This window comes from Cygnus atratus, chromosome 4 (assembly GCF_013377495.2).
Source record: "Cygnus atratus isolate AKBS03 ecotype Queensland, Australia chromosome 4, CAtr_DNAZoo_HiC_assembly, whole genome shotgun sequence".
NCBI classification, from domain to species: Eukaryota; Metazoa; Chordata; class Aves; order Anseriformes; family Anatidae; genus Cygnus; species Cygnus atratus.
Window position 1 is genome coordinate 53,533,560 of NC_066365.1, and position 24,124 is coordinate 53,557,683.

Below are 24,124 nucleotides of genomic sequence, written 5' to 3' on the forward strand. Positions count from 1 at the left end.
CGAGAACCCATTTCAACATTGGAAATGTAAATTCACGCTGTGAACATTGAAATGGTTTCCCTTAATTTATGCAACATTTTTGCAAAATTTGCTAAGTGTGAAGTATGAGCTGAATACTACAGATTTTTTTTTTGTTCCTGACCTGATAGCGTTATCAATTCTGTAAATTCTAATTATCTTTTATATGCTAAACCACTTTTAGGGTTTACAGCTCCTGTTCAATAGGTTTGACATAACTTACTGCAGCAAACATCCAGCTGTGCCATAACCACGTCCTCAAAGAGCAAAAGTGCACCAGCTAAAACCATCGCATTAAGTTCACACAGATCTTGGCAAGCTGAGAAAGGAGTTATTCCTCGTTTTTGTCAATACTCACCTACTAAGATCCAAGATGAAAAGCGTGGTTGAATGTGCTGCAGAAACCAAAGTGTCACTTACCACGATAATAGATCGGGTTCTCTTCCAACAATTTGATTTATTCCTTCTGGAGTCCATACAGAGGTGCAGCCATCTCTTTGTGACTAAATACTGACAGGCCTTTTATGCCTTTTGATACACTTCCTCAGTGATGTATGAAATGTCATCCCTCTTTGTTCTTGGGAGATAATACCTTTTTTAATGGATGGTTACTCTTAAATTTCAGTTGTATACTGAGTGCTTATTACCAATTGCAAAACTACACATATCCATTTCAGATCAGAATAATTCCCAAATCCTGACCAGAAAGGTTTGACTCCTTGCTGCTTCTTAGTTAGATGTAGTCAAGTGTTCCAAAAAATCCTTTGGGGTCCTGTTTTCCTTTCTTTTTCTCACATTTTCTTCTGCACTAACATTCATCAAACCTACTGGCTTGTGTTTTGTGCCTGTGGCTCATCTATCAGATACGGCTTCTTCTATTAGACGTTCACCTGGAAAATGAGCAGGGATTCATTTTTATTTCAAGTCTGTAAGAACTGTAACAGTTGAGGGCTCTGACTCATATTCAGAGGCAGATTCAGACAGAATGGCGAAATGGCTCTGAACATAGAGAGAGGGTGACATGATATGTGTTTTTCCCGAGTGGCAGCAGTTTTCAGACAAATATAGCGACGTTAGCTGCTGGTAAGTTTATGGCTGCAGATAATTTATGGCTGTGAACTACAGCGGCTCAAGAAGCAGTTCACACTGCTTCTCATCTTTTCTTTGCAAGAAAGCTACCACGACTGTGCAGCTGCTATTATGGTTTCTGCCCCAGAGGAAAAACAATTTGTTAAAGTTATGCTAGTGTTGGTTCACTTAGACCACATTTTTAGAGGGGATTTCCCAAAGTATTTGCAAAATATGTTCCTGACACTGATTGCATAATTATCAATCACAATGAAATTCAGTGGGCCTTTGTCTCATTAACTTGCATTGTTAGTGAGTACTGTTCTTATTTTACAGGTCCAAGTTTCAGCCTAGTTCAGATGAGTGTTGTCATTAACAATTCAGTGGATCAGATCTTAATCTTTCGTTCTTAAATATCTTTTTGCCAGCCTGATCTTGTAACTAACATTCTAGTTAACTGTAAAATAATCCTTGTCCCCTCAGTCTCAGAGTTCCTTCCTCCATTTCCTGGCTTGGAAAACGTCATTGGCCAGCTGTAATCTGGCAGCATTATAGCAATCCTTTGTGATCGTTTCCCCTGACTGATGGCTGACATCTCAAAGTCTGTTGGTGTGTCGATGCTTCTACAGCACAAAAGCCCTCCATACAAAAGCCCTTCTCTGACAGCTTCAGTGGGGTTTCTTCCTTCCACCCAGCCATATTTTTTCTGCGAGTCTTGACAGCTTAGGTTATGGTCGGATGTTCATTAAGCTTGTATCTGTACATTGAGAAAATCCAGCAGTATAAATTTGTTTCAGTTGGGATTACATGACTAAATTTCAGTTACATTAACCTAAGCACACAATACGGTCTTTGTGCCAGCTAATTCGCAGTCTTGCTGCCTAGTATCCCGGGGTGCTTTGCAATTCTCCAGTGCTTTGTGCGATGCCATCCCAGCTGAATTCTAGGAATGTCTGTGAGCAACTTTTCTAAGGACTTGGATTCTTTTTCCAAAATTAGATGCCTCCTTCTAATTGAAAGTGTTGCTAAAAAGACATGTCACTGCCAAAAGGCAACTCATACCTTGCTACTACTGCAAGGGTACGTTATAGTCTTTTTTTCTTCCACTTCTTGGATGCCGTTTTCAGACCATGCTTCAGACGTCTTCCAAGTGGCTTTTCAGTATCAAAATTTGCAGTACGTTTTTTTTTTTCAGATTCCTTCTGGGAATAGCATTATCTAGTCATTATGGACTGCATACAGGGAAAGAGGGAGCAGACAGAAAAGGAGTTTCGTTAAGAGGACTTGCCCCATTTCTAGGTCAGATCATGCATGAATTGCAGCTGAAGAATTTCCATTCCACAAAGTGTCTGGATGGGAGCGGTACAATGCCTAGTGGCACAAGTCAGGCAGCAAAGATGAGAAGGACATCAGCAGAAGGAGAACTTCAGAATGGCAAAAGTAATAAGGTTTTGGATATCTGTAGCAAGGTCATGCATTATTTGGCAGGTTAGCTCACCAGCATGACTCCTGCTTTTCCATTGCCTGTTAGGGTAAAAAAGTTGAAAGCTAGCACCAGGAGTTGGAATGTGACATCTGCCTGCTGCTTTACAGAGTGCCCAATCCACGCTACTTTCATGTGACAGTTGTAGAGAATGTCACAGTAAGTTTTGCTCAGCTCCCACCCTCCTCTGTTGTACAGGGTTATGGGTGGAAGGAACATTACCATCTTCTGCCCTTCAAGCAGAGTTTTCATATTCTAGCTTGGCAGTGGGCAGTACAATCCTTTCTAGCGTGCCAAAATCAATGGATTTACTATTCTGTCCTTGTTGCTAGCTGATCTTGCATGCATCTCATGCCTTTGTTTGTAAAGTCATTACCAGTAGCCTAAGTCATCACTGTTTTCATCCTAGTTTGCCTGCCAGAAGGGAGAATTCATGGAGTGAGTCTGAACACAGCCTCCATATCAGGATCTCGTTTTATTGCTGTGTCGTGCACTAAATTTGTGAGTGTAAGGGGAGCAGATGGCTGAAGCCTGGGAGTGGGAAGCTGAGATAGAATCAGTGCCTGCTATGGCTTGTTCATTTGCCCGTGGGAACCAGGAGGGCCAAATTCTGAGGGATGCTCTGGCAGAGTGCTTTATGCAAAATACCTAGCTGCTTTCTGCCTATATATGTACTTGCTGATTTGAAAGCAATAAGCTGAAGTTTTCCTTGCTCCTGCCCTCTACTATCTGTAGCTCCTATTGCCTGTCCCTCTCCCCTGACAGTTCATATTCTGAAGTTTCATTCCACGAGGATCACTCTTTCAACAATCCATGCTTCATTGGGGTCATCAGGTTTCTAGCTCTCCAAGCATGCCAATGGAAACATACATGTTGAACAGAGAAAAATAATTAGATTTTGCTGTCAAAGAGGCAGTGCAAATAATGCAGAATGCAATACTGAAAAGGTCAGCTTTTTCCTGAGCCCAGTAACGTAAAATTGTTCACAGATATGTAGGACTTTGCAGTAACAGCATGAGGGGAAGAAACAATATTAAGGAGAGAGGAGCTGTTTGGTGCGTGCTTGCATGTCACCCAGCATGCTGCCCAACTGGCCAGACACTGCTGCATGCATATCTTATCAAGGGACTACTTCAAGAGATTACACTGTGATGTGAGTTCCTGGATGGGGTGTTGTGAGAAATGAGTGAGAAAGATGTGATACAATGAGTTTCGAGGAGGCTGCATTTGAGTCAAAGTAAGAGAGAAAGTCATCACAGCTGTAGCTGTAAGCGCCATCGTTCCATGCTGCTTTCTTGTAGATTGCTCAGTCTTCATCCCCATCAGCTCCTGCCTCTCCTTTACAGACCCTTTGCAAGTTCATGTGTTTTCAGACAAGGCATCTGAGCCTGTCTAGCTCATTTAGTCTATCCCTTCCAATTTTAGGATTATACAAATTGTTTGCCAAGAATCAGTCACTATGAGACTCTCTTCCCAATTCCAGCAGTTTCCCCAAGTGTGCTTGTCAGCCGTTTAGCAACAACAGACTGCTTGGCTTTACCCACAGGCAAGAAAATAGAAGTGTTCAGTGTTCATGCCTTAGCTTGACAGGAGGAACCTTCCTCTCCACTATTGATGAGTTGCCGTTGCTCTCCTCTCTTATTTGAGCCAGGACTAGTATGGTAAGTTGTTTCTGGTTTGTGGATTTCAGGATCTCACCTCCATTTTCTAGAACAGTGACTAGCCCTAGGTGCTTGGTATGGAGGGGTAGACAGATAGGCAAGGCTGCTTAATGGTGTTGGGAAACCATCTCTGCTTGCTTCTGGGATGGCTCGTTCCCTGGTAAAGGCTTAGGATGACAGCTGAGGGAGAGGTGTGAGCAAAGATGCAGCTACAGTTGATCATTCTGCTTATGACCACCCTCTGACACTGTGCAGGAAACCATTAACACAGATAACTTAACACTGTCCTGTGTTGGGCCAGGACAACCAAAATATACTTCAAGCCAGAGAAAGCCCAGCCAAGTGTACCTCAATGCAGCTGGTGTTCATGGTTTCTGTTGCACTCTAATTTCCTGGGACTGGCTGTCAAGAAACCTGTTCTTCCAGGAAATATTGTAGGGATGTCATTTTGTATTCCCAAATTAGAGATCTATTTTAGCATCCTTGGTGCCTTACCAGAGGTTCAGTTCCCTGGAACGAGGAAGAGAAGACAACATAGGCTCTGTGCACCTGAGATTTTTTGTGTGATGGCCTGGCTTTGTGTCTGTGCTTCTGTTTGCTTTTCAGTATTGCCACTGTTTAGTCTGGCACTAAGACAAGAGAAAGGGCTGACACATGGGTAAGGAGGGGAAAGATCCACGACAAGTCAGTACTGTGGGACATGGCTAGCTGCCTCCCAGGAAGTGGGCTGTTGTGCCCAGGGCCAGCCCTGCAATGGAAGTGGGCAGCTAGGCTAACCACGTTGTAGGGACAACATGGATTTGCACACCAAAAACTACTGGAGGGGCAAGACTGACAACTGGCAATGCGACCGAGACTCGGCAGTGTAATGTAGGCTTGACACGCAAAGCGTTGAAAAAAACGCTCAGATGAAAACAAATGGCAACCCTATAGCCATGAAAGAAGGTCTGAAAGCCCTGTGACGGCGGAAAAGAGTGATGAGAACAGCCAGGGTTGTCCCCGTGTGGGCCGTATCAGTCCGTAGGAGGCACTCGTGCTATGAGGTATTGACTTGTGGGAGCCCACGGCTCCCATCTCGCCTGCCTTTCTCGCTGCAATTCAGCAGCATCCATGTTTTTTGGCTTGAAGGATGTAATCCAGCCTTGAAAAAACTGGAGGACCAGATTTTCTTTCCTGCGTAATCCCCGGTGCATCATGGCATGGTGTCACTGTGCCCAGGACAGGACTTGGCGCCATCCTCCTGCATGGCACCTGGCTGACCTGAGAAGCCACCACCTGAAGTTTCCCATCCTAACTTCGTTCCACGCCTTCTAAACGCGTTATTTCAAGGGAGGCTTTTGTTGCTGAGGGGATTTGGGGCCAGAAGCTCCTGGAGGAGCGCTGGGCGACGAAGCGCACCACCCAGCCCCTCACGCCTCAGCTCGAGGCGCGGGGAACAACCAGGGGACTGGCCGTATCCCACACACCGGCGGGGCTCGTCCCCCTGCCCGCTCCCCCCGGGGGCTTCATTTTGGGGCCGTTCCTTCGTTTTAGGGCCGTTCCCTCGTTTTAGGGCCGTTCCCGGGAACTCCCCCCTCCCTCCCGAGGCGGCTGGGCCCGGCCGGGCCCGCTGCGGGGCGGGAGCGAGGGGCGGGAGCGGCGCGGCACCGCCCCGGCTCCGGCCCCGCCGCCGCCGCCGCCGCCGGGAGCCGGCAGATCCGGGTCTCGTGGTGCGGGCTGACGTGGGAGCCGGCCCGGAGCAGCGGGGCCGAGCCCGGCCGCCCCAGCCCTCGTCAGCCTCCTCTTCCTCCTCCTCCTCCTCCTCCTCACACGGCGGCCGGAGCACGGTGAGCCCGCCCCCCGCGTCCCCCCGCTGTGCCGAGCCGCCCGGGCCGCGGCCCCGCTGCTCCGCCGGGGGCCCGGGGCAGTGCCCGCAGGGAGGCCGGGGCCGCGCTGCCTCTGGGTTTGGGGTTGGCCGGGGGTCGTCCCCGGTCCTCTTTGGGGTTTTAGTGCCTTTTGGTAAAGGGTCTCGGCGCGCCGAAGGGTTTTAGTTTGCGCTCCGCGAAGAAGTGACACGCTGACAGCTGGGCTGTGCGCGCAGGCTGGAGGGGGAATTGGACTTGTCTTGTAGGGCAGAGAGCCTCCAGGAAAGGGACGGCGTCACGCTACCGCTAACACCTTACAAATAGGATTCCAGACGGGAATTCCTCACCTGTGTGCCGCCAGGTGTGCCTGGCAGCCGAGGGAAGCTGGGCAGAGGGCTGCTGGCTGCGGAGACCCCAGTACAAGCCGTGGCCATCCCTCCGTAGGTGCCACCAGCGCTGGGTCCCCAGACACCCAGCCCTGGCAGCTGGAGGCCCCAGCCGAGCTCCTTGCCGAGGTGAGCTCCGTGCGTGACCTGCCTCGGAAACTTTTCGTCCCGGCAGACACCTGTTTCTCCGCTCCATCTCCAGGATCGTCTTTGGGTTATAGATTTATTGCTACAGGGAGTGTGTCTGTTACGTGCTGGTAAACATCCTTGTGTACGCGCGTAGATAAGTCTTGAAAACTCATCTCCAGCGTTTAAACATAAGGACATTTTATTTTTTTTTATAGCATATTATGTTAACGTTATTAGTGTGCCCAGTGGGGAAGGTGCACGGCCGCAGTGAGCTTTAGCAGGTTGCTTCTAAGAAGTCTTTCATGTTTAGCTCTTCGAGTGCTGTTGACCTTTACTCATTTCTGTTACTTTCAAAAGCAGGCATCAGCTGAAAAAAAATGACAACAAAACAAGAAAAAAAATCTTCCTCCTGATTTCTTTCTGCATGCAGCAACAGAGAGTAAGGTCCCTGATAATTCCGTCTCATTCTTCGTATTCATATGACTTGTTCAGATAAAAAGAAATCAAGCTGTTGTTGTTGATTACTGATTTTTGCTTTTAAAAAGTGACCCTGTCACTGACAGCGTGGCTCGAAACGGTAGAAGCAATTGGTAGAGAGAAGTGATTGTAACGGTTAGCAGCACGGTCGCTGGCTCAGTCCTGAGCACCGTTCCTTCCCCTGCTGCTGAGGTAGGTGAGTGCGAGCTCTTTTTGGTTCTGTTGCCACTTTTTTGTAAAATGAGATGTACTTTTCTCGCCCAACTCCAGAGTAGCATGGAATTCTGTGTTTTAAGTGGTTTAAGATCATCTTGTATAAGGTGCTGAAGAAGGGTGGAGGGCTTACTGGGTGTATGTTGTTGGTCATTGCACAAGACACTGGGGCACGTGCCTCTCTGGCAAGCGGGGAAGTCCCTGACCTGCTCAGGGCCATGAGGGTCCACTTCCGAATGGAGATTGTAGTGGGAGCCATTCTGTTGTCCTGGTCGGATTATATTTTAGCCTAGCTGGCTATAGAAATAAATATTATGAGCATGGTTCTGTGGGGTTTCGTACGCCGTGCTTCTGGTGGTGATTTTGCAGTACCTTACCAAAACCACAAGTCTGGTCCATTAAGTGCAAACTGCACAGCCTGCTTACCTGGGCTGCATCCTGCAGTCTGTGTTCTTCCTTTGTTCTAAAGGAAAAATGAGAAAAATACACCTGTTGTTAAAGAAGTAGTCTACATACAAACAATTTAAAAATGCTTTGTAGTTTTAATTGTTTTGTAACTGTCCTGTCTGCTTTCAAAAGCTTGATATTTGGTTTTAGAGAAAGTTAGTTTCTAACTGACTTCTTGTTTCGTTATGAACTTCTCATTTTCTGCTTTTATATATTTATACTTCAGAATTAGTGATGCGTGAATATTATTTGCATAACAGATGAGTAATAAAACAAACCCTGTGTTCGTGTTTCAGAATTTTCCCTCCTTGATATTTTAGGTATTTGACATATACCCTTAAAGGCCACATTTTGTCTCTGCTAAGTTCGTCATAGCAGAAAGGGACCTAATACCAAAAGTCTACGCAGAAATTCAAGCCAGTGCAATGGAAGTAGCAAGATCTTCTTTCTATTCTTTAGAAGTGCATATGAGTGGAAGTGTATGGTGCCCTGACAATACCAAGTATCACTTGCTTACGCTGTGTGTTTTGAACATTCAGGTTTCTTTTCGCAACGGATGTAGAAATATTTTGACAGATGCACTTATGGATAGAAAAATTGATGTCATCTGCCCATATTCTGCTTGGGAAGCAAATTAGAGAGCCTGTGAGCATACTCATATATACTATCACACTTGATGTTAAGCATGCTTTCTGTTCTAACTTCCTAGATTCAATTTATTAATACATAAAGAGCTATCCAGTTGCTAATGAGGCACCTGGTGCTGCAAGATGCTGAGTACTTGGGAGATCCAGGTGCTCCCAAGTCCCTCTCAGTGCAGTGGAAGCTGAGAAAATTTAGTGAAGTTATACCACAGAGCCAAATCTTGCAGCGCTTCTTCAGGTTAAGAAAGAAAAGAAGGAAGAAAAAATATATACATGATTTTCCCAGAATAGCTCCTTCAGCTTGCAGGCCTTGACTCACCAACAGTGAGCTTCCCAAGTTCCCAAGGAACCCTGACTTGAAGAAAGCCTCAACTCCTCATTAGGTAGGAATGCACCCAGGTGTATGAGAAGGATCAGTCTGTGTTAGCTTTATTTCTGCTGGACTTCAGTAGCGGTACAACGGAGGACAACGGTCCTATCCTCCCCTTTCCATCGTGGTACCTCTCCTGTGGTATTGGTGGGGGCAGGAGGAAGCTCTCTGATGGTGACTGATGGGGTTTTTCATGAACGGTCTGAAGGTGGGCAGGGAGCAGCCCCTGGCATGATTGAGTGGTTGTACATTTGCATGGTTGTTAATTGAGCAAATATGCTTCAGAGGCTTAAGTCAAAGAGTCTTGCTGGTATTTTTAGAGATAACAGAACAGATTAGTCCCATTTGGGTGGGAACAGACAGAGTTACACTTGATAAAAGTTTTCCTCATTAAGATTAGTTCTGATTCTTCAGCAGCTTTGCATGCATTAAGACCCGTGGCTTTCTGGGGCTAAATATAGTTTCATTCTTACTTTATAAAACTGATAGACAAATGTCAGATCCAAAGCACTGAGCTAGGGAAGAAAAGATTTCATCAAAAGGAACAGAAAAGCTGTACAAAAATGCAGCTCCAGCCATTAATACAATATAAGCATTTGCAATGCTTTATTTGTCAAATCTTTGCCAAATGCAGACCTGGAGTAACAGGGTTTTGGTTGTCTTTTGTTCACATAGTCATATGTACATGTTCATGTATGTCTTGCTGGTTAATCGTAAAAGCTTTATTTTTAGCAAGGCAGTATTTTTAGAGAATCTGATAAAACATTATATGCCAATTTTCATATATAAAAAAATTATTTTCGGGAAACAAACCATCTGAATAAAATTACATGCAGATGTGAAGAAAAGTCGGGTGTTAGCTCTTCAAACAGTTGGACTAAATCAAGTGTGAAACGAAGCTTCCTGGTGTGAGCAGCATTGCTTTAACAAGAGTGCCTCTGCAAGGGGTTACCGCACTGTTAGGGGCTCGCCGCTTTCATGTCGGGCTGGGGCTGGTTAGGTGGCACCTATCATCAGTGCCCCTGTTTGAAAATACAGGGGATGAGGATTTTATCAGAGAGCTCCACGAAATACAGAAGTATTCCTGTATTATAATATCAGTATATTATATTACAGTATAATATTCCTGGATTTATGGCAGTAGAGACTTTTTTGAGGCACTGAGATTGTTGGGTGCTTCAGTTTCAAGTCTGTATGTAGAAGAAAAGTGTCTAAAGATGAAATCTACCTTCTTTCCTGCAGGAAGACTTTGGAGACAAAGATGCGGTACGTGTTTCAAAGCGACTAATCCTGACCTCGTGAAACAGTACCACGGATTTTCCTTATGCAAATGAATAGATTGAAAAATCTGTTGCTCGTAGGTGCAGGGGAGGCTCGCACGATTTGCATAACACTTTCCTTTTGATGATCTAAACTAGTCAGCGAGTCTGCTGAGTGGATGTTATTCTGTGGTGAAAACTGGGTCTTCTTTTAGCTGAACATATGTAAATAACCAAGCCCAGAAAGCCTGTTAATTGCAACAGATTCCCTCTGGAATAAGTGCTGATTAAAAATACCCTAATTGATAAGCTCAAGTTGTTTACTGCAGGTATGTAGAAAACCTGATTCAACTTCTACTGAAGGCAAAGGCAGGCATCCGCTAGCTTCAGATAAAATTTGATCTGGCCTAAAGGGGTTAGGAGTAGGGCTGCCAGGGAATAGAGCTGCTTTCATCTGAAAATTGAAAATCCTGCTATCTTTCTCAGCACGCTGCTACCCTGCTAAATCTGTTTTCTCAGTGGCAAGTTATTAGAAACATATGTCATCCCTGGAGAAAAAAAAATAAGGAAAATATTCCAAAGAATTTCAGTATAATTTTTATGTTTGTGTGGGGTTGGAGTAACATTAAGGAATAGCCTATTTTTACAGTTTTAAGGATTTAGTAAGGTATTTTATAAACTAAATAATTGTACTCTTAATAAACAAGTCTCAAAAAACTTCATTGCTTAGGGCTAGAAGGCATTCTGTCTCAATACAGTGGAAAAACTATCATTTTTGTTTGTTTTCAAACTGTACTTTCTTTTGTAGAGGAGTAAGAGAATGTTTTAATATTTATTTTTGCAAAGAGATGAAATGTCTAAATTCTTAGTTCTTGAGCATCCAAATAAAGTCACTTCAAACCAATGAATTATTGCAGGTGATTGGAGCTGCAGTATTTGCCCGGGTGCCCCAGCAGTTCGGAGTGAAGTGTCTTGCCTTAACTTTTTTCTTTTGTGGACTGAAAGTCCCCTCGGCTCACAAGTCCCATGGGTTAAGAGCGTGCCTGGGGACAGTTGCCCCAGCTCAGCAGCTGTGCAGTGGCTTTGTTACGCCGCGGTAATTTGCTTATGAGCTGCAGTCCTGAGGTTCACTTCGAGCTCCTGCTTTGGTGCGTTTGAACTCGTTAATGGTAATCTTAACTTGTAAATCTTGACACGAGAGCAGAGGTGCTTTGCGAATAGGTTGCGTAGTTTGTTATAGGAGCGTATTCTTTGTCAACACTTCATCTTTTAAAGGAAATAATTTGTCTGAATAAGGAAAGTTAAGTGCAAAGCACCTCTCCGGCTGGGTGACCGAAGGCAGTTTCCTGTTGTCCTTGCTGCCCCATAAAAGCCCCGTTCCCTTCTGTGAGGAGGGAGCTCCAGCTCCTCTTGCCTGTGTCACTGCTCGTTTTGGATCAGTCCTACAGGCTCTTGGTGATGCAAACCTTTAGCCCCGGTGGCCGTGGCACAGCACGGGTGTCCTCCCAGCACCGATGCAGGATTGCTCTCCGCAGGGCTCTTGGGCTCAGTGCATGCGGCTTCCAGCAGCAGCACGGTGCTGGTGCAGCTCCAGGGGTGCTGAGTTGAGGGGACTGGAAATTGTTACTGGGGAATGGGAAGAGGAATGTCAGCAGAAGCCGTGGGTAGTCTCTGGTGCTATCCAAAAGCAGGAAAGTAAGCAAATTTGCCTTGGAGCTGGCTCTTCTAGTTCCGGCTCAAGGGTAAAATCCCATTAAAGTCAATGGGGGTCCTTGCCTTACTAAGGACCACAGGAGAGGGCTCCCGGTTTGCTCTCTAAACTGGTTAGATGCAGCAGCTTAGTAATTTTACAGAGGGTAGCCCAGCCTTTTGCGTTAACGTATGTCAAGCAAAATGATTAAATTTCCATTAGGCGTTCAGTGTAATAGAAATAATTCCGTTGTCCTAGACCGTTGTCGCAGTTTCTACTTTAGATGTAAATGTTGAAGCGAAGCTGAAGCATTTACTTAGCAGAAAAGAGAGTATTATTCTTGGACAATGTTCTGTGCCACTGACATCTTCTCTTAATTAGCTTTCATGTTGCAAGGGGTGAGATTTCTTTCAGGAAAATGTCATCATTTTAACAAAAGGATGACCAAATGCTGACAGCTGGAGTTTGGCAATAGCATTCTGCATCAAATATTAGTAAATGAATTCTAAAATAGCTGGACTGCTTTTTTGGTCCCTGGCTGGATGTGCATAATTAGCTCCTTTTCAAGTGTTTCGCCCAGAAGAAATGTTAGGCCACCTGCATGGGAACAAGTAAATAGCTTTGTTTTAATCTTGGTGGGTCCTATTAATGCTGAATTCCCCAAGAAGCTAAACCACTGACAGCAGGCTGGTAGCCTTCACGTCTGAAATCTCTCCCCCCTCAGATACTGGGGACTGGCCGTGAAAAGGAAAGTGGGGATCAGTACCGGAACAGTGGGGTTTGAACACGTGGACTCTTGTCCTCTGAGGCTTGTGCTTGACACTGCCTGGCTTTAATTAAACTAAAAGAAGCATCTGTGGCTCCCTGATGAACCATTTGGCCCTGAACTGATTTACCTCGGCATGCTCTTAACCTCGTTTGCCTTGTGTGGTGTCCACAAGCAGTGCGTTTGCTGGCAGCTTTGTACCAGCTCCTGCCACCCTTGGAAGCAGCACGAGCTTCGCACGGACCTCGGCGAGAGAAGAATTGTGATGCTTGGCTGTGAGAGGGCTTTGTCCGTCCCGTAACCCTTCCAAGTTCTCGTGTGTGGCTTCTGCTTTGCTGCTGCCAGGAAGAAGTCTTCTGCTGACCTCCTTGGGACACGTCCAGGTGACCACGTCGGGGTGAAAACACCGGTGGCTGAGCGATGCTGGTGGTGTTGCGACAGTCACAGGGTGGCGGGGACAAGGGATGCACCAATGCTGCTGTGGTCCTGGGAGACCACTGGGAAGAAGGTGAGGAAGATCCTTGGCACTTTCTCCTCGGTTCTGAGCCAGTCCCTGCTCAGAAGCTCCTTCCCTGGTTTGGGCATGTCACTGAAGCGTCCTTTTGTGCCTGGATCAGCGCTTCTTGGTTTCTTTGGTTCTGCTCCTACTTTTAAGGAGCTGTTTTATAGTAAATTAGCATTTGTAATAAGCACCAGATGGATGACACTGGAAAATTAATTCCTAATTTACTTACATACCAAATGATTTGTGAGGCAGCAGGAAAGCTTCCCATCAGCGTGCGCTGAGCAGGATGTGCCGGGTGAACAGTTCTGTTTGGAGCTCCAACTGCTCGTGATGCCTCTGTTGAAACCAACAAGAACAGCGCCGGTGCGGTACGTCTGTGTGCGCGGCTAAGCACTGCTTTCCGTGGGGAAAGGAACTGGCTGAGCTTAATCTGCATTGAAAAGTTCATCTCGGATCTTGTTAATTATCCTGAGAAAAGTTGCGGTGCAAAAATACACTTGCCAACTCATTAGGCTACGGCTGGAAGTCCAGGGAGACCCGCTGATGCTTTCGAGTACAAAATCAGCTGCTTTCCTCCTCCCCCCCCGGAGTTTTAAGGGCAGGGACCGAGGGGAATTGGTTTATGCTTTGAAAGTGTTGCTGTGCCTAGGAGCTCTCTTTGGGTATTGTATCAGCCATCAAAACCACTGCAGCCCTTTTCACAAGGAGAGCTAACTGGATGATCTGAACTGGGACAATTAGCTGGAGGAAGCTGTAATCGGAGCCACACTTCGCTGTGGCGGCGCGGCTCCTGGCAGGGCCCACATTTGCATCCTGCTGTTCTGCTTTCGTGCCCAGTCAGCCAGTTGGTTTTCTTTTGTCCTGAAAACTCAATGTAATGCCCAGGAGTAGGCCTGGTGGAGAAAGATCATTAGTAGTCCTCTAAGGATCTGCGACCTTCCAGGACCACTGGATCCTGGTCTGCCAACGTCAGTGGGAGTATTTGCTTCAGTACCAGTTGAATGGAGCTGTAAGCGTGGAAGAAATGATGGGACAGAGCTTCCCTCGCATCGTTAATGAAAGGGATTAAAAAATTACCATTGTAAAAATAGCCAAATGTAGTGTTGCGGTGTTTCAGACCTAAGTTCTGAGGGGGAATATTTACTTGAACTATTTAAATTACAGTAATAGAGGAGAACAGGTCGCTGGGATATTTTAATTAGTATCACTTTGTATACAAATTCTTTTTTACAGAACCTATTTTTAGCCTTGTTTGAACTGCGGAAGTCGCTTTGTGAAGGAAGTAGGAATCTCCAAGCTCCTTACTGCCAGTCCCATAACCCCAGCAACTGAAAGCTCTTGGCTAAATGGCCTCCTCCACGGGATGCCTATGCCAGGTCCTTGGCTTCTGGATTCATTTTGGTTCGTCCCTGTGAGGAATATGCATCCACTAACTTCAGGCAGAATAGTATGCATTTATTTTAAAGCACTGCACATTTTCTCCTTATTTTCTGCCTATTTCTGTAGCTCCTTTTGTAATGTTTCTTCCCTATTCAACTACGAACGCTTTTGTTTTCTTACGCTGTCCTGTAGCTTTATCCTGTGTTTAGTTATTTGCTTCCTTTGCTTTTTTAATGGCTCAGTTATCATTTCTGCCTTGTTCCTCCTTTATATTGCTCTGGTGATGGGAAACGTGCTGCATTTCTGGTGACAGTAATTGAGAAACGAGAAATTTCGCCAAGTTCTTTGCAGGTGAAATCAGCCAGTCCCATCTGCACATGTCTCCGGTTTGTTTGTTTAAGAGAGAAACCCCAAATCCATGTCTATTGTTTTTCCACTCTATGCTCTAACCCAGTGTGAAGAGAAACGCGATGCAGAAGTCAGCGGGTAAAATTCCCTGGCCTTTCTTACTCACAGAGTTTGGTTGTACAACTGAAATAGTGGGCAGCCGAATAACGGGCTGGTGAGCTGGAGGTAGGTGGTTCATCAAAAGGCTGAAAAACCACTCAGGGTTCTGTGGCTGTGCATGAAGTGCAAGTAATAGAGAAGATGGCAATCAGCAGGAAAATGCACTAGATAACGAATTCAGCTTGGATTCACTGGATTTGAATGTTTAGACTCTTTATTGATGGCTTTCTAATAAGCAGTATTTCAGCATTGCCCCACTGGAGATACCTTTACACGTAATTTCACCGTATACCTACGTGATGTTGAACTGGACTCTGTGTAACCGGGCAGGGCTGAGTGTGCCCAGTCTCTAGAAGAGGCAAGATTAGGAACAGATTTTGGAGTAACCCCTTGTACCTTTATATTTTGAAGTGCCTGGTAATGAGCCAGCTGGGGTGCTGCTCGCCCCGAGCGCTAATGGTGCCCAGCGGGATGCAGTGGCCCGGAGGAGGGAGAGCCCTAGAAAAGCAGCGATCAGGAGCATGCTGCGAAGAAAATAATTGCAGAAAGCAAAGCGTAAGGTGCTCTAAGGAAACACGGATACCAGGATGGCTGAGGTGCACCCAAGAAGGCGAGAGAGCAAATCCTTTTCATGGAAACACAGATCCTTTAGGAGATCACGGAAAATTACAGGAGGGAGGGTTTCTGCCTGTGGCAGTAAGATAAAAATGGGCATTTTACCTTTGAGGCAGTGAATCGTTCATGCTTCGTGTGGGGCTTTTGGTATTTCAGCCCTCTATCGTTTTTCAGAATGCCTGCAGAGAGCCTTCAACAAGTCATGTGCTTTCTTTCTACGTTTTTATTTCAATTCTTGTACAAATTTTCATTTGTTCTGCCATACTTCTCTAAAATTGAACTCAGAAGCAAAATTAACTCTATGGCTTGTTAGAGATATTTGACAATTGTGCTTTGAGATGTTGCAGTTGTCTAAAAAACAGTAACAGGGAGCTAAATAGGGGAGATTTTGTTTCTCTTTAAAGTAAGGTGGAAAGGTTCTGCTACTTGTTTGCTGTGTTGTGAGGTATTTTACTCCCAAGCACTTCTAACCTTCAATCTTCAAGGAAATAGCAACACAGCAAAAATAGTACTTGGCAGAAAAGACTCTTTTATTGTGTGTATCCTATGTGTGATTTTCAAGACTGCTTGGACCCAGGAAAGATGAGACTTAATGGGTGTAAAGTTTTAGTGCTGAAGATGCCATGTTCAGGCTGTGATAAATCTGCAGCAACTCTGGCAATGTGCTGAGTGTAGCGAGTTTCTTCAAAAACTAGAATAATAATTTTATACACTTCTTTTTACTAAGGAGTAGAGTTCACCAACACATGTACCTTGACAATCTTGTTAAACAGCATCGTATTGGAGTCACGCTGGAGAGCATCCAGCCCGTGGAAAATGGACAAAACTTCTCATTTGCCTTCATGCTAGAAAGGAATTCAGTTTTGTAATGATTAAGGTGGAGAAAAGCAGAGTATAATTTCTGTCTCCCAGAGCTCACCAGCTGCATGCTGTTCACTCAGGAGAGATGCCGCTGAATTGGGAAATAATGTATAGTCATTACAATAATTTTAAAGTATAGAAGAGTCTCCAGGTCCAAAAAAAAAAGACAACATTCAGATTGTTTTTTTGATAGTAGGATGTATAAAATGCACCATGCAGCTGTAGGGCTCAGGTTGGGAAAGACAATAAAAGAAAAAAACAATTTACAATAATTACCATAGCTGAGAAGACTCATGCTTTTAAAAATTGCATAGAAATGCTTTTCAATATGGCTTCATTGCTTACAACTGCAAATAGATGCTCAAGTCGGGAGGTAATGGTGGGCTTTTATTTCTGCCTTAAATCATCAGAGACCGTCTTCCATTTTGCTCCTGAATTATAGTAGTCCTGGCTCTGACTACAGCACTTTAATTTCAGAAGTACTGTTCATGATTGCCTCCACGGGCCTCTTTACACTGAAGAAGTCATATTGACTCTTTGATGGTATGTCGTATTCATCCACGTTTACTGGCTCTCTCCTTCGTTACGCTTTCTATCAGTTCGCTCAGTCTAGGGGCCATAACACGTACCTTCGCAGCTGTTAGCACTGAGAGCGTTGGCGTGTTTGCCAAACACATCTTCCGGCTGTTTGTAAACCCTGCATTAAATACTGCCTTATCAATAGTGTAGCCAAAGCAAAATGCAATCATTTTAACTAGGTTAAAAGTAACTCTCTCTGAGTGCTTGCGTTTATTTGGTGTAATGGCCTTACCAATTGCTGTGGTCTCACCAGTTACTCTCTAAATTCCAAGAAAACCAAAGCTACAATAAACAGAATGTACAGAAAACAAAGTAAAACAAAACTACCAGCTTGTTTTTTTCTTTCTCCGGGTCATGAAGAAAAGAAGGGAGCATATCCTTTTTTTTTTTTTTTTTTTTTTTCTTTCTGCAATAGCTTGTATGTGGAAGAGCTGTATTTGCAAAAGGTGGGGAGTTGGTGTGGCTCAGCGAAGAGGTCAGAGCTGGGCAGAACAAACTAGCAGCTGCCGTGAGGTCAGACGATTGCAAGTACCGGGAGGCAGGCAGGAAGCACGCTGCAGTTCTGGAACAGGATTTTGTGAACGGGCTGCCTAAGAGCACACAGCGGAGCCAAGGAATCCTGCTCTGTGATAGATAAAAATACTGGTCTCTTATTACCAAATCTCACATGGGAGTGAAACGTTAATAAACTTAGGGATCTAATTACAGAGCTTAGTTGATATTTAGTATTTTGTACATTCACAGTGTGTTACAAATAATACAGTTATTAAGCCAATAATGAGGAATACAGACACAAAAGTGTGTCATTTTACAAGTGAAAATCATCATATAGTACGGAGTGGTTCTTTATTCCTTATAACTGGACAGATGCATATAAAATCTGTTTCATCCAGTTGTTTATCAGGAGAAAAAATAGTGTTCTTCTCACTATAGATGGTCCATCTTCATTCCTTTGCCATTAAGAGTTTGCTATAGGCTTGAAGGAGGAAAAGATGGGGGATGATTCCTTTAAGTGTCATTTGAAGGTGACAAAGCTTGTAAGGAAGATTGTATTGAAAAGCTTGGAAGGCATTTTACCTGGTAACATTTGTTCTGCTATATTTTAGCTCGTTAAGGTAATTTGTCATGTACAATTCAGATGCCTTGGGGTAAATCCTTTCTAGCACACCTCTCTTTATATTTATGATGTTATGTGACAGATTTCTTTTCCTTGTTATTGTCTAATCTTTTTTCAGTTGCATGCTCAACAAAGAATGGTTTCATCGGTGATGATTATTTGATGATTTGATTTCTCCTGGTCTTATACAGATTAACAACCCTGCTCTCTTAATTGTTTTGCCATTATTATGTGTTACTGATTCCTAAATTCCTTCAAGTTAGTATTAAGTACTGTTTTGCAACTTCAGTGGTTCAAGTGCCTTGTCCTGGGTGTCAGCTTATGTCCAGAGAAACCATTTTGCACTATTTGGCAATCAGTGCTTTTACCTGTTCCTCATGCTAAAACAGAAGAACTCAGGCTAAAATCGAAGAACTTTCATCAATACTTAGGTTTATTTTGCTTTGCCAAGGTCTCATAATCAAGTCATCTCAGTCTTCTTCTCAATAAATTGTCTGATTAATCTTTCTTATTATCTAAACAGTCTTTTGTCCATCTCTTCAATAATTTTTTTGCTCTTCTTCAGTATTTAGTATTCTTTTTTAAAAAGTGAAGACCCAAGCAGATGACTGCACTGAAGTTGATATTCTGTAATGCAGATGCTGATACCTCTTAGCTTCTTTCACTATCTGGCCTTCTGCACCATGGCTGAGGGTAATATGGAAAAGTGGCAAGCATTCAGAGTGAATGGAGGAAGGACTTCGGAAGTGCATTTTCTTTTTTCCACCTCTTACCCCAGGAAGGAAGAACTACTGTGGTGATACGTTCTGTTGTATGAAGATCTCTTACAGCCATATAGGGTTGTTACTCTCTCTCCTAATGAAATTAGAATATCAGGATGTTTGTGTAATCAAGGCTGTAAGTTTTTAAAGGTGAAGGTTGCAGAGCACATCTGCTCGTTGAGCACACCCTCATCAAAAGGCTGGCACTTTCATAAGCTACTTACTTTAGGAAATGGACAGGTTGTATCTGCTCTATGCTGCTGCCTTTATTAAGCCTTCTAGTTATCTCACTTTAGGACCCCAGTGTGTGCAGCACAAACACAATCTGAATCTCACCTTATTAATACCAAGTTTGACAGTAATATTTTGAAAGTATCATATCTAGTGCATCGTAACAGTCCTCATTAGAGAGAAGACAATCCCTGACTTGACCACAGGGGTAGAAACACCTTACAATTTGCTACCTCTTTTGACCATCAATTAAGTCACTGAGAAAACTATTGGTAAACAGTAAAGGTGTGCTTGTACTATTGCTGAGTGTGTGGTGTGGAAGTGGTTTTAGCAGGTGAATAACCTAGAATGGCTTCCCTACCGTGTCCATTACAGCATCTCTGAACTTTTGTTTTCTCTATAGCTAACTGAATGACCTACTTCTTTGATCTAAAATGAGTATGAGTAGCTCCATTTTTAAAGCGTTTCCAAGTACATCCACTTTTGCACCCCTGCTGTTTGCTTTCATTATACAATAAAGATGATTGTTTCTCCCTCTAGCAAAGAAGTTACAGAATTTTAAATTATTTTCCTGTACATTGATCCAGGGGGAGAATGCCAACAGTTTGTAAGGGGTTTCAGAACACAAGTTCCCCTGACTTTTCAAATTGTATTCATACACTTAAAAGTCCCACTATGCAGATGAGAAACCAGAGTTTGATTGGTGTAGTTCTTGTTTGTCAGGATACATTTCATAGTGGTATGTAGGAAAACTCAGGGGGGATTCACAAATACTTGCAAAAAATTATTTGGCTCTGTAAGGAAGCCTGTGTGAGACACTGCTTTCAGCAACATCAAAAGGTAACTGCACATACCAGACTTCTTCATTCATGCTGCCAAAGGAATAATAGGATTACTCTGCTTTGTTTTGCCTTTTTACTCTGGCATTAAATGAGCTGAAATTTGATGTGGGAGTCTGTAAAATAAGGTCAGTTGAAAAAAGAGTTCATTGTACCTTTATTCTTATTCTTCCTAGGTGTTCACAGACAAGTTCAGGTTTATCCAGAGAACCATGGCAGAAGGTGGATTTGATCCTTGTGAATGCATTTGCTCACATGAACATGCAATGAGAAGACTGATTAATCTGGTAAGGATGATATGAGAGCATTTGGAAGGGTGGTTATTCAGACATTACTTCAGCACTTGCAGTTACTGATGCTATTGATTTTGCTTATTCAGTTGCATGTGCAGCTAGAATCTCTGTATCAGACCTTATGATGAACATTTGAATACTTAATAAAGATGATAACTTTCTCTCATTTTCCAGGGCTGCATTTTTACAGCATTGGCATTGTTTCTATTGAAATGTTTCTCTGTAACCTTCTTTTTAATCTGCGTAAAACCAAAGAAACTACGCTGTGTGCTCTTTGAGTTCAGTTTGATACCACACACATGAAATTCTGCCTACCCATGTGGCAAGCTGATTCTTTTAATGTTTTTTTTAACAGATTTTATTTTTTTTAACTAAGCTTTAAAAAAATACTGAATTTGAGAATCCAGTGATTTTAACTTCTGAGTTCTGTTTGATGTGCTTCCCCTTGTTGATTTTCATATATTTGTTTTTATCCCATTTTTCTTTCTTAGGGTTTAAAATAATTTCCTTTTAAGTTACTGAGTACACCAACTGCTTAAGGCAGTACGTGTGAAGAGCAGCCTCTCTAGGATCAGACCCTTCTTCAAAGGGTTTCTTATCAGTGTTTTAGGAAGATTCTCAGGAAAACATGGTCTCCAACTAGTCTGTGATAAGAGGAGGGGTAATGTTCAAATCCCAAGCCATATATGTCTGGGAATCAATTCCTATGCTTGACCTTATAATAAAACCAGTTCCACCTGCATACATCCAAGGAAGGACAAGTTTGCTTTAAACAGTATTTTGCAAGAAGTATTTATAGCTTGTTCTTGCAAATGTGTGGGTTTCATTGATATGGCTCCACTTCACCCTGAAGACAAGAGTCCTGAGCGTCCATGTTCTCTTGACCTTGGAGTGCATCACTATACTGTTTCATTTGGACTGCCAGGGGAAGAACCTAAAGCCACGCAGAAGCTATACCTGTGCTCTCAGGAGCCCAGGTGACCCCATTTTTCAAAATTACTGTGCTCAGAGCAAGCAGTGTTCACCATGGATCTCCATAATGCAGCACAGTGGAATCCATGCCATCATCTTCTCACCTTGTGCCCCTTGGCCCACACACCAAGAATGGCTTAAAAACAAATATAGGCCACATTGGGAGCCAAAGCAGTGCTGAAAACAAACAAAAACAACCAAAAAACCAGGCTCTGTCAGTGGGAGGGCTACATCATTAGCTGCAGCAGAAGGCAAAATGATCCCCCCACAAGGGCAAGAGGAAACGACAAGCATTTGGCTCGTGGAAACCCTTGTGCTATGCGTCAAAGCTGAGGTTGCCAACCATCCAAATCTAGTGGCCAGCTGCACTAAAGCCCGAAATGGCACCAGACAAATAGAGCATGTCTGTATAGCCAATTCCATGTTCTGTATGGGCCTGATATCATTTCCCTTTGGTAGCTTCCAAGTATGGTGCAGCCAGTTCTTGCCTGAGTCTCACAAGTCATTAGAGGCTGGCTTGCTTTCATATTTCATTACTGAAAGGCAACAGTTTGTCCCAGGAAGGATTTTTGTCTTATGATACCTGCCATGATACATGCTAAGGTGGCAGAGGAAGCCCCAGGACCAAGCTTCACGAAGTTGGGAGGGAGGAAGGAGGATGCATGTTTGCTGCTTTTTCCTCTGAGGCTTGTCAGATGCAAGCCTGAAGCAGTATGGTCCAGACTTTTGATGCCGGTTCTGCGTTTCTCAGCTTTTCATTTTTTTGCTGGAACATACCGGTAAACAATGGCACAAGTCTGCTAGTGCTCTTTTGCTGTGGCTGGAGGGTTCTAGGTAGAGGTGTGTTGTGTCCAGAGTTACACGTGCCACAAAGGTGTGTGAGATTTTGTTCCTGGGCAGCACCATGCAGTATAAGACGGGTGCAAATGGATGATGTGGAGGCACACTGGTTCCTGTGCTGTGAATGTAAATGGAGCAAATCACAGCTGTCATCCTCAGTGGGGTGGTCACCAAGGCCAATTTTATAGTGTTCTGTGTAGCTGCAGGAATAGAGTTTATTGCTCAATGTTCAGCTTCCAAAAAGATGATAGGAATCAACATTTGAGACTGTGAGGAGTAATGGGAAATGCCAGATTTCATCCCTTGTAAAAGGAAAACCAGCTGTTGCTAAATATTTATAAGAGCCAATCACGAGCTGGGATAGTTCAGCGGAATCTAGAAAGGCAAAGTCTCAAAACTGTGTCAGTGGCCAGAGAATCATCCTCAAGTGACCTGTTGCATGATTTAGCAGACTTGCTAACTCTCCATTATTATGTAGGTAGCTTTTATTGTTCGGGAAGAGTTTGCTTTCTAAGCTTCTGTTTTGTCATTCAATTGTACACAGCGTGAGCAAACAGGAATTTTACTATTTGTTTTAAAAGGAACCCTTGGACGTTTTCCAAGGTTGCTGAACTCCATAAGTCTCATTGGAGACTGGGTGCCTATTACTTCTGAAAGTTGGTTCCTCAAAACCTGTATTCCAAAACCATTGGGATACAAGAAAGGTAGGCAATCTGCAGTTTTTCATAACGGAGGAGAGGAAATCCAGACATGTTGTATATGCAGAATGGTTCCCTACTACTACGTACTAAATTGTTGATTCTTCTTGATAGGTATAAAACAAACAAGAGCACATTGGAACAGTATTATAGTTAGGAGTACTTGTCTGGACTCAACAAGTGGGTTGTAATTTTCTCTAGACCAAGTCCTGTAAACCTAGAAGTTCAATTTTAAGATCAAATTTATCAGAATAGCAGTGTAGTTATGAGAGGTGCTCAAGTGTGGAAATACAGTTTTAGAATCCTTTAGTAATGACATTGTGCAAATATTAACATGATTGATGTAAAGACTTTAATAGCTTGCATTTAGGTTAAAGTAATTCTTACATACTGATCTGCTTATACCTGTATAGAACAACACTGATAAGAATTAAGGTTTCTGCTGATGAAGAAGTCGTGATGTATTAAGTATGGCTGTTACATGTAGAGTTAAAAGCTACATATTCAAATACACAGGATTTCCATTACAGTTAACTGTACGGAAAATTTCAGTGATGATGTTATGCCAAGGACAGCAGTAGGTCAAAAGCTCTGTTTACAACCTGAAGTTCTCATTTTAATTCCCAAAGTGTGACTTTAAATTTCTAAGCTAATTGGTATATTTACCTTGAAATTCTTATAAATTGCGTTTGGTATTCCAAGTACAATAACTTGTGGATTTTTTTTTTATAGATAGCACGTAGTTTAAATCTCTACTTTAAACGTTCAGTTCATCTTGTCATTACAATTAATGCTTATAAAATGAAAAGGTTTTGTTGTTGTCATTTAAACTCTTCTTCTCTGCTATTAGCAACACCACAGAACATTATGAACAAGTAAGCTGTCTTTTTTTAAGAAGACTAACTTTTACGAAGCTATGTGACTTGATTATTTTTCTGTCCCTCATTTTACTTGACTAAGCCAGGTTCTGTTTTGTTTCCTTTTCTTCTTAATTCATAATACCGTGATGGTTTTATAGACAATGGATTTTGTATCTCTAATGCACGTGACATTTTAAAAGATTTTTTTGCTACTTATTAGGCTGCCTGGAAGATGCTGTTCATGCCCGCAGTTCTTATAACTTATGTACATGTGCGTAAGTGGCATTGATTTACCTTTTGTTAAATGTTCTATCGTTTTTCCTGAAGTGGATTTTTCAGATTTCTCATTGGTGTTTTGCACATAGTAAACTTCTGTAGCATGGCCACCATAAATAATAAGCAAATATTGTGATTTCCAAGTATTCCTAGCAAACAGCAGAAATCAAAAATCCTTGGCTGTGACCTCATAAATATTATTTCCAGTATGTAATACCCATGGCGCCATCTGTTATGATTTGGAGTTGTTGTATAACAATTTGACTATTGTATATTGGGCTCACTATTTACACTATGGATATAGCAGATAATTGGGAACTTCCATAAAAGGAAGT

General features: G+C 43.3%; 1 protein-coding gene across 5 annotated transcripts in view; it reads left to right on the forward strand.

The window, feature by feature from the left end:
* Positions 1-24,124, forward strand: part of SMIM14 (small integral membrane protein 14) — a 53,049-nt gene that overhangs the window by 8,676 nt on the left and 20,249 nt on the right. For 2 of the 5 annotated variants that reach the window (XM_035551266.2, XM_050710437.1), the window contains exon 4: positions 20,027-20,137. In XM_035551266.2, coding sequence (XP_035407159.1) covers positions 20,027-20,137 — 111 coding nt within the window. Of the gene's footprint in view, positions 1-5,876; positions 6,057-6,084; positions 6,590-9,982; positions 10,098-20,026; positions 20,138-24,124 lie in introns of those variants that run through there. The other 3 variants (XM_035551285.2, XM_035551289.2, XM_035551292.2) reach the window with 3 other exon arrangements.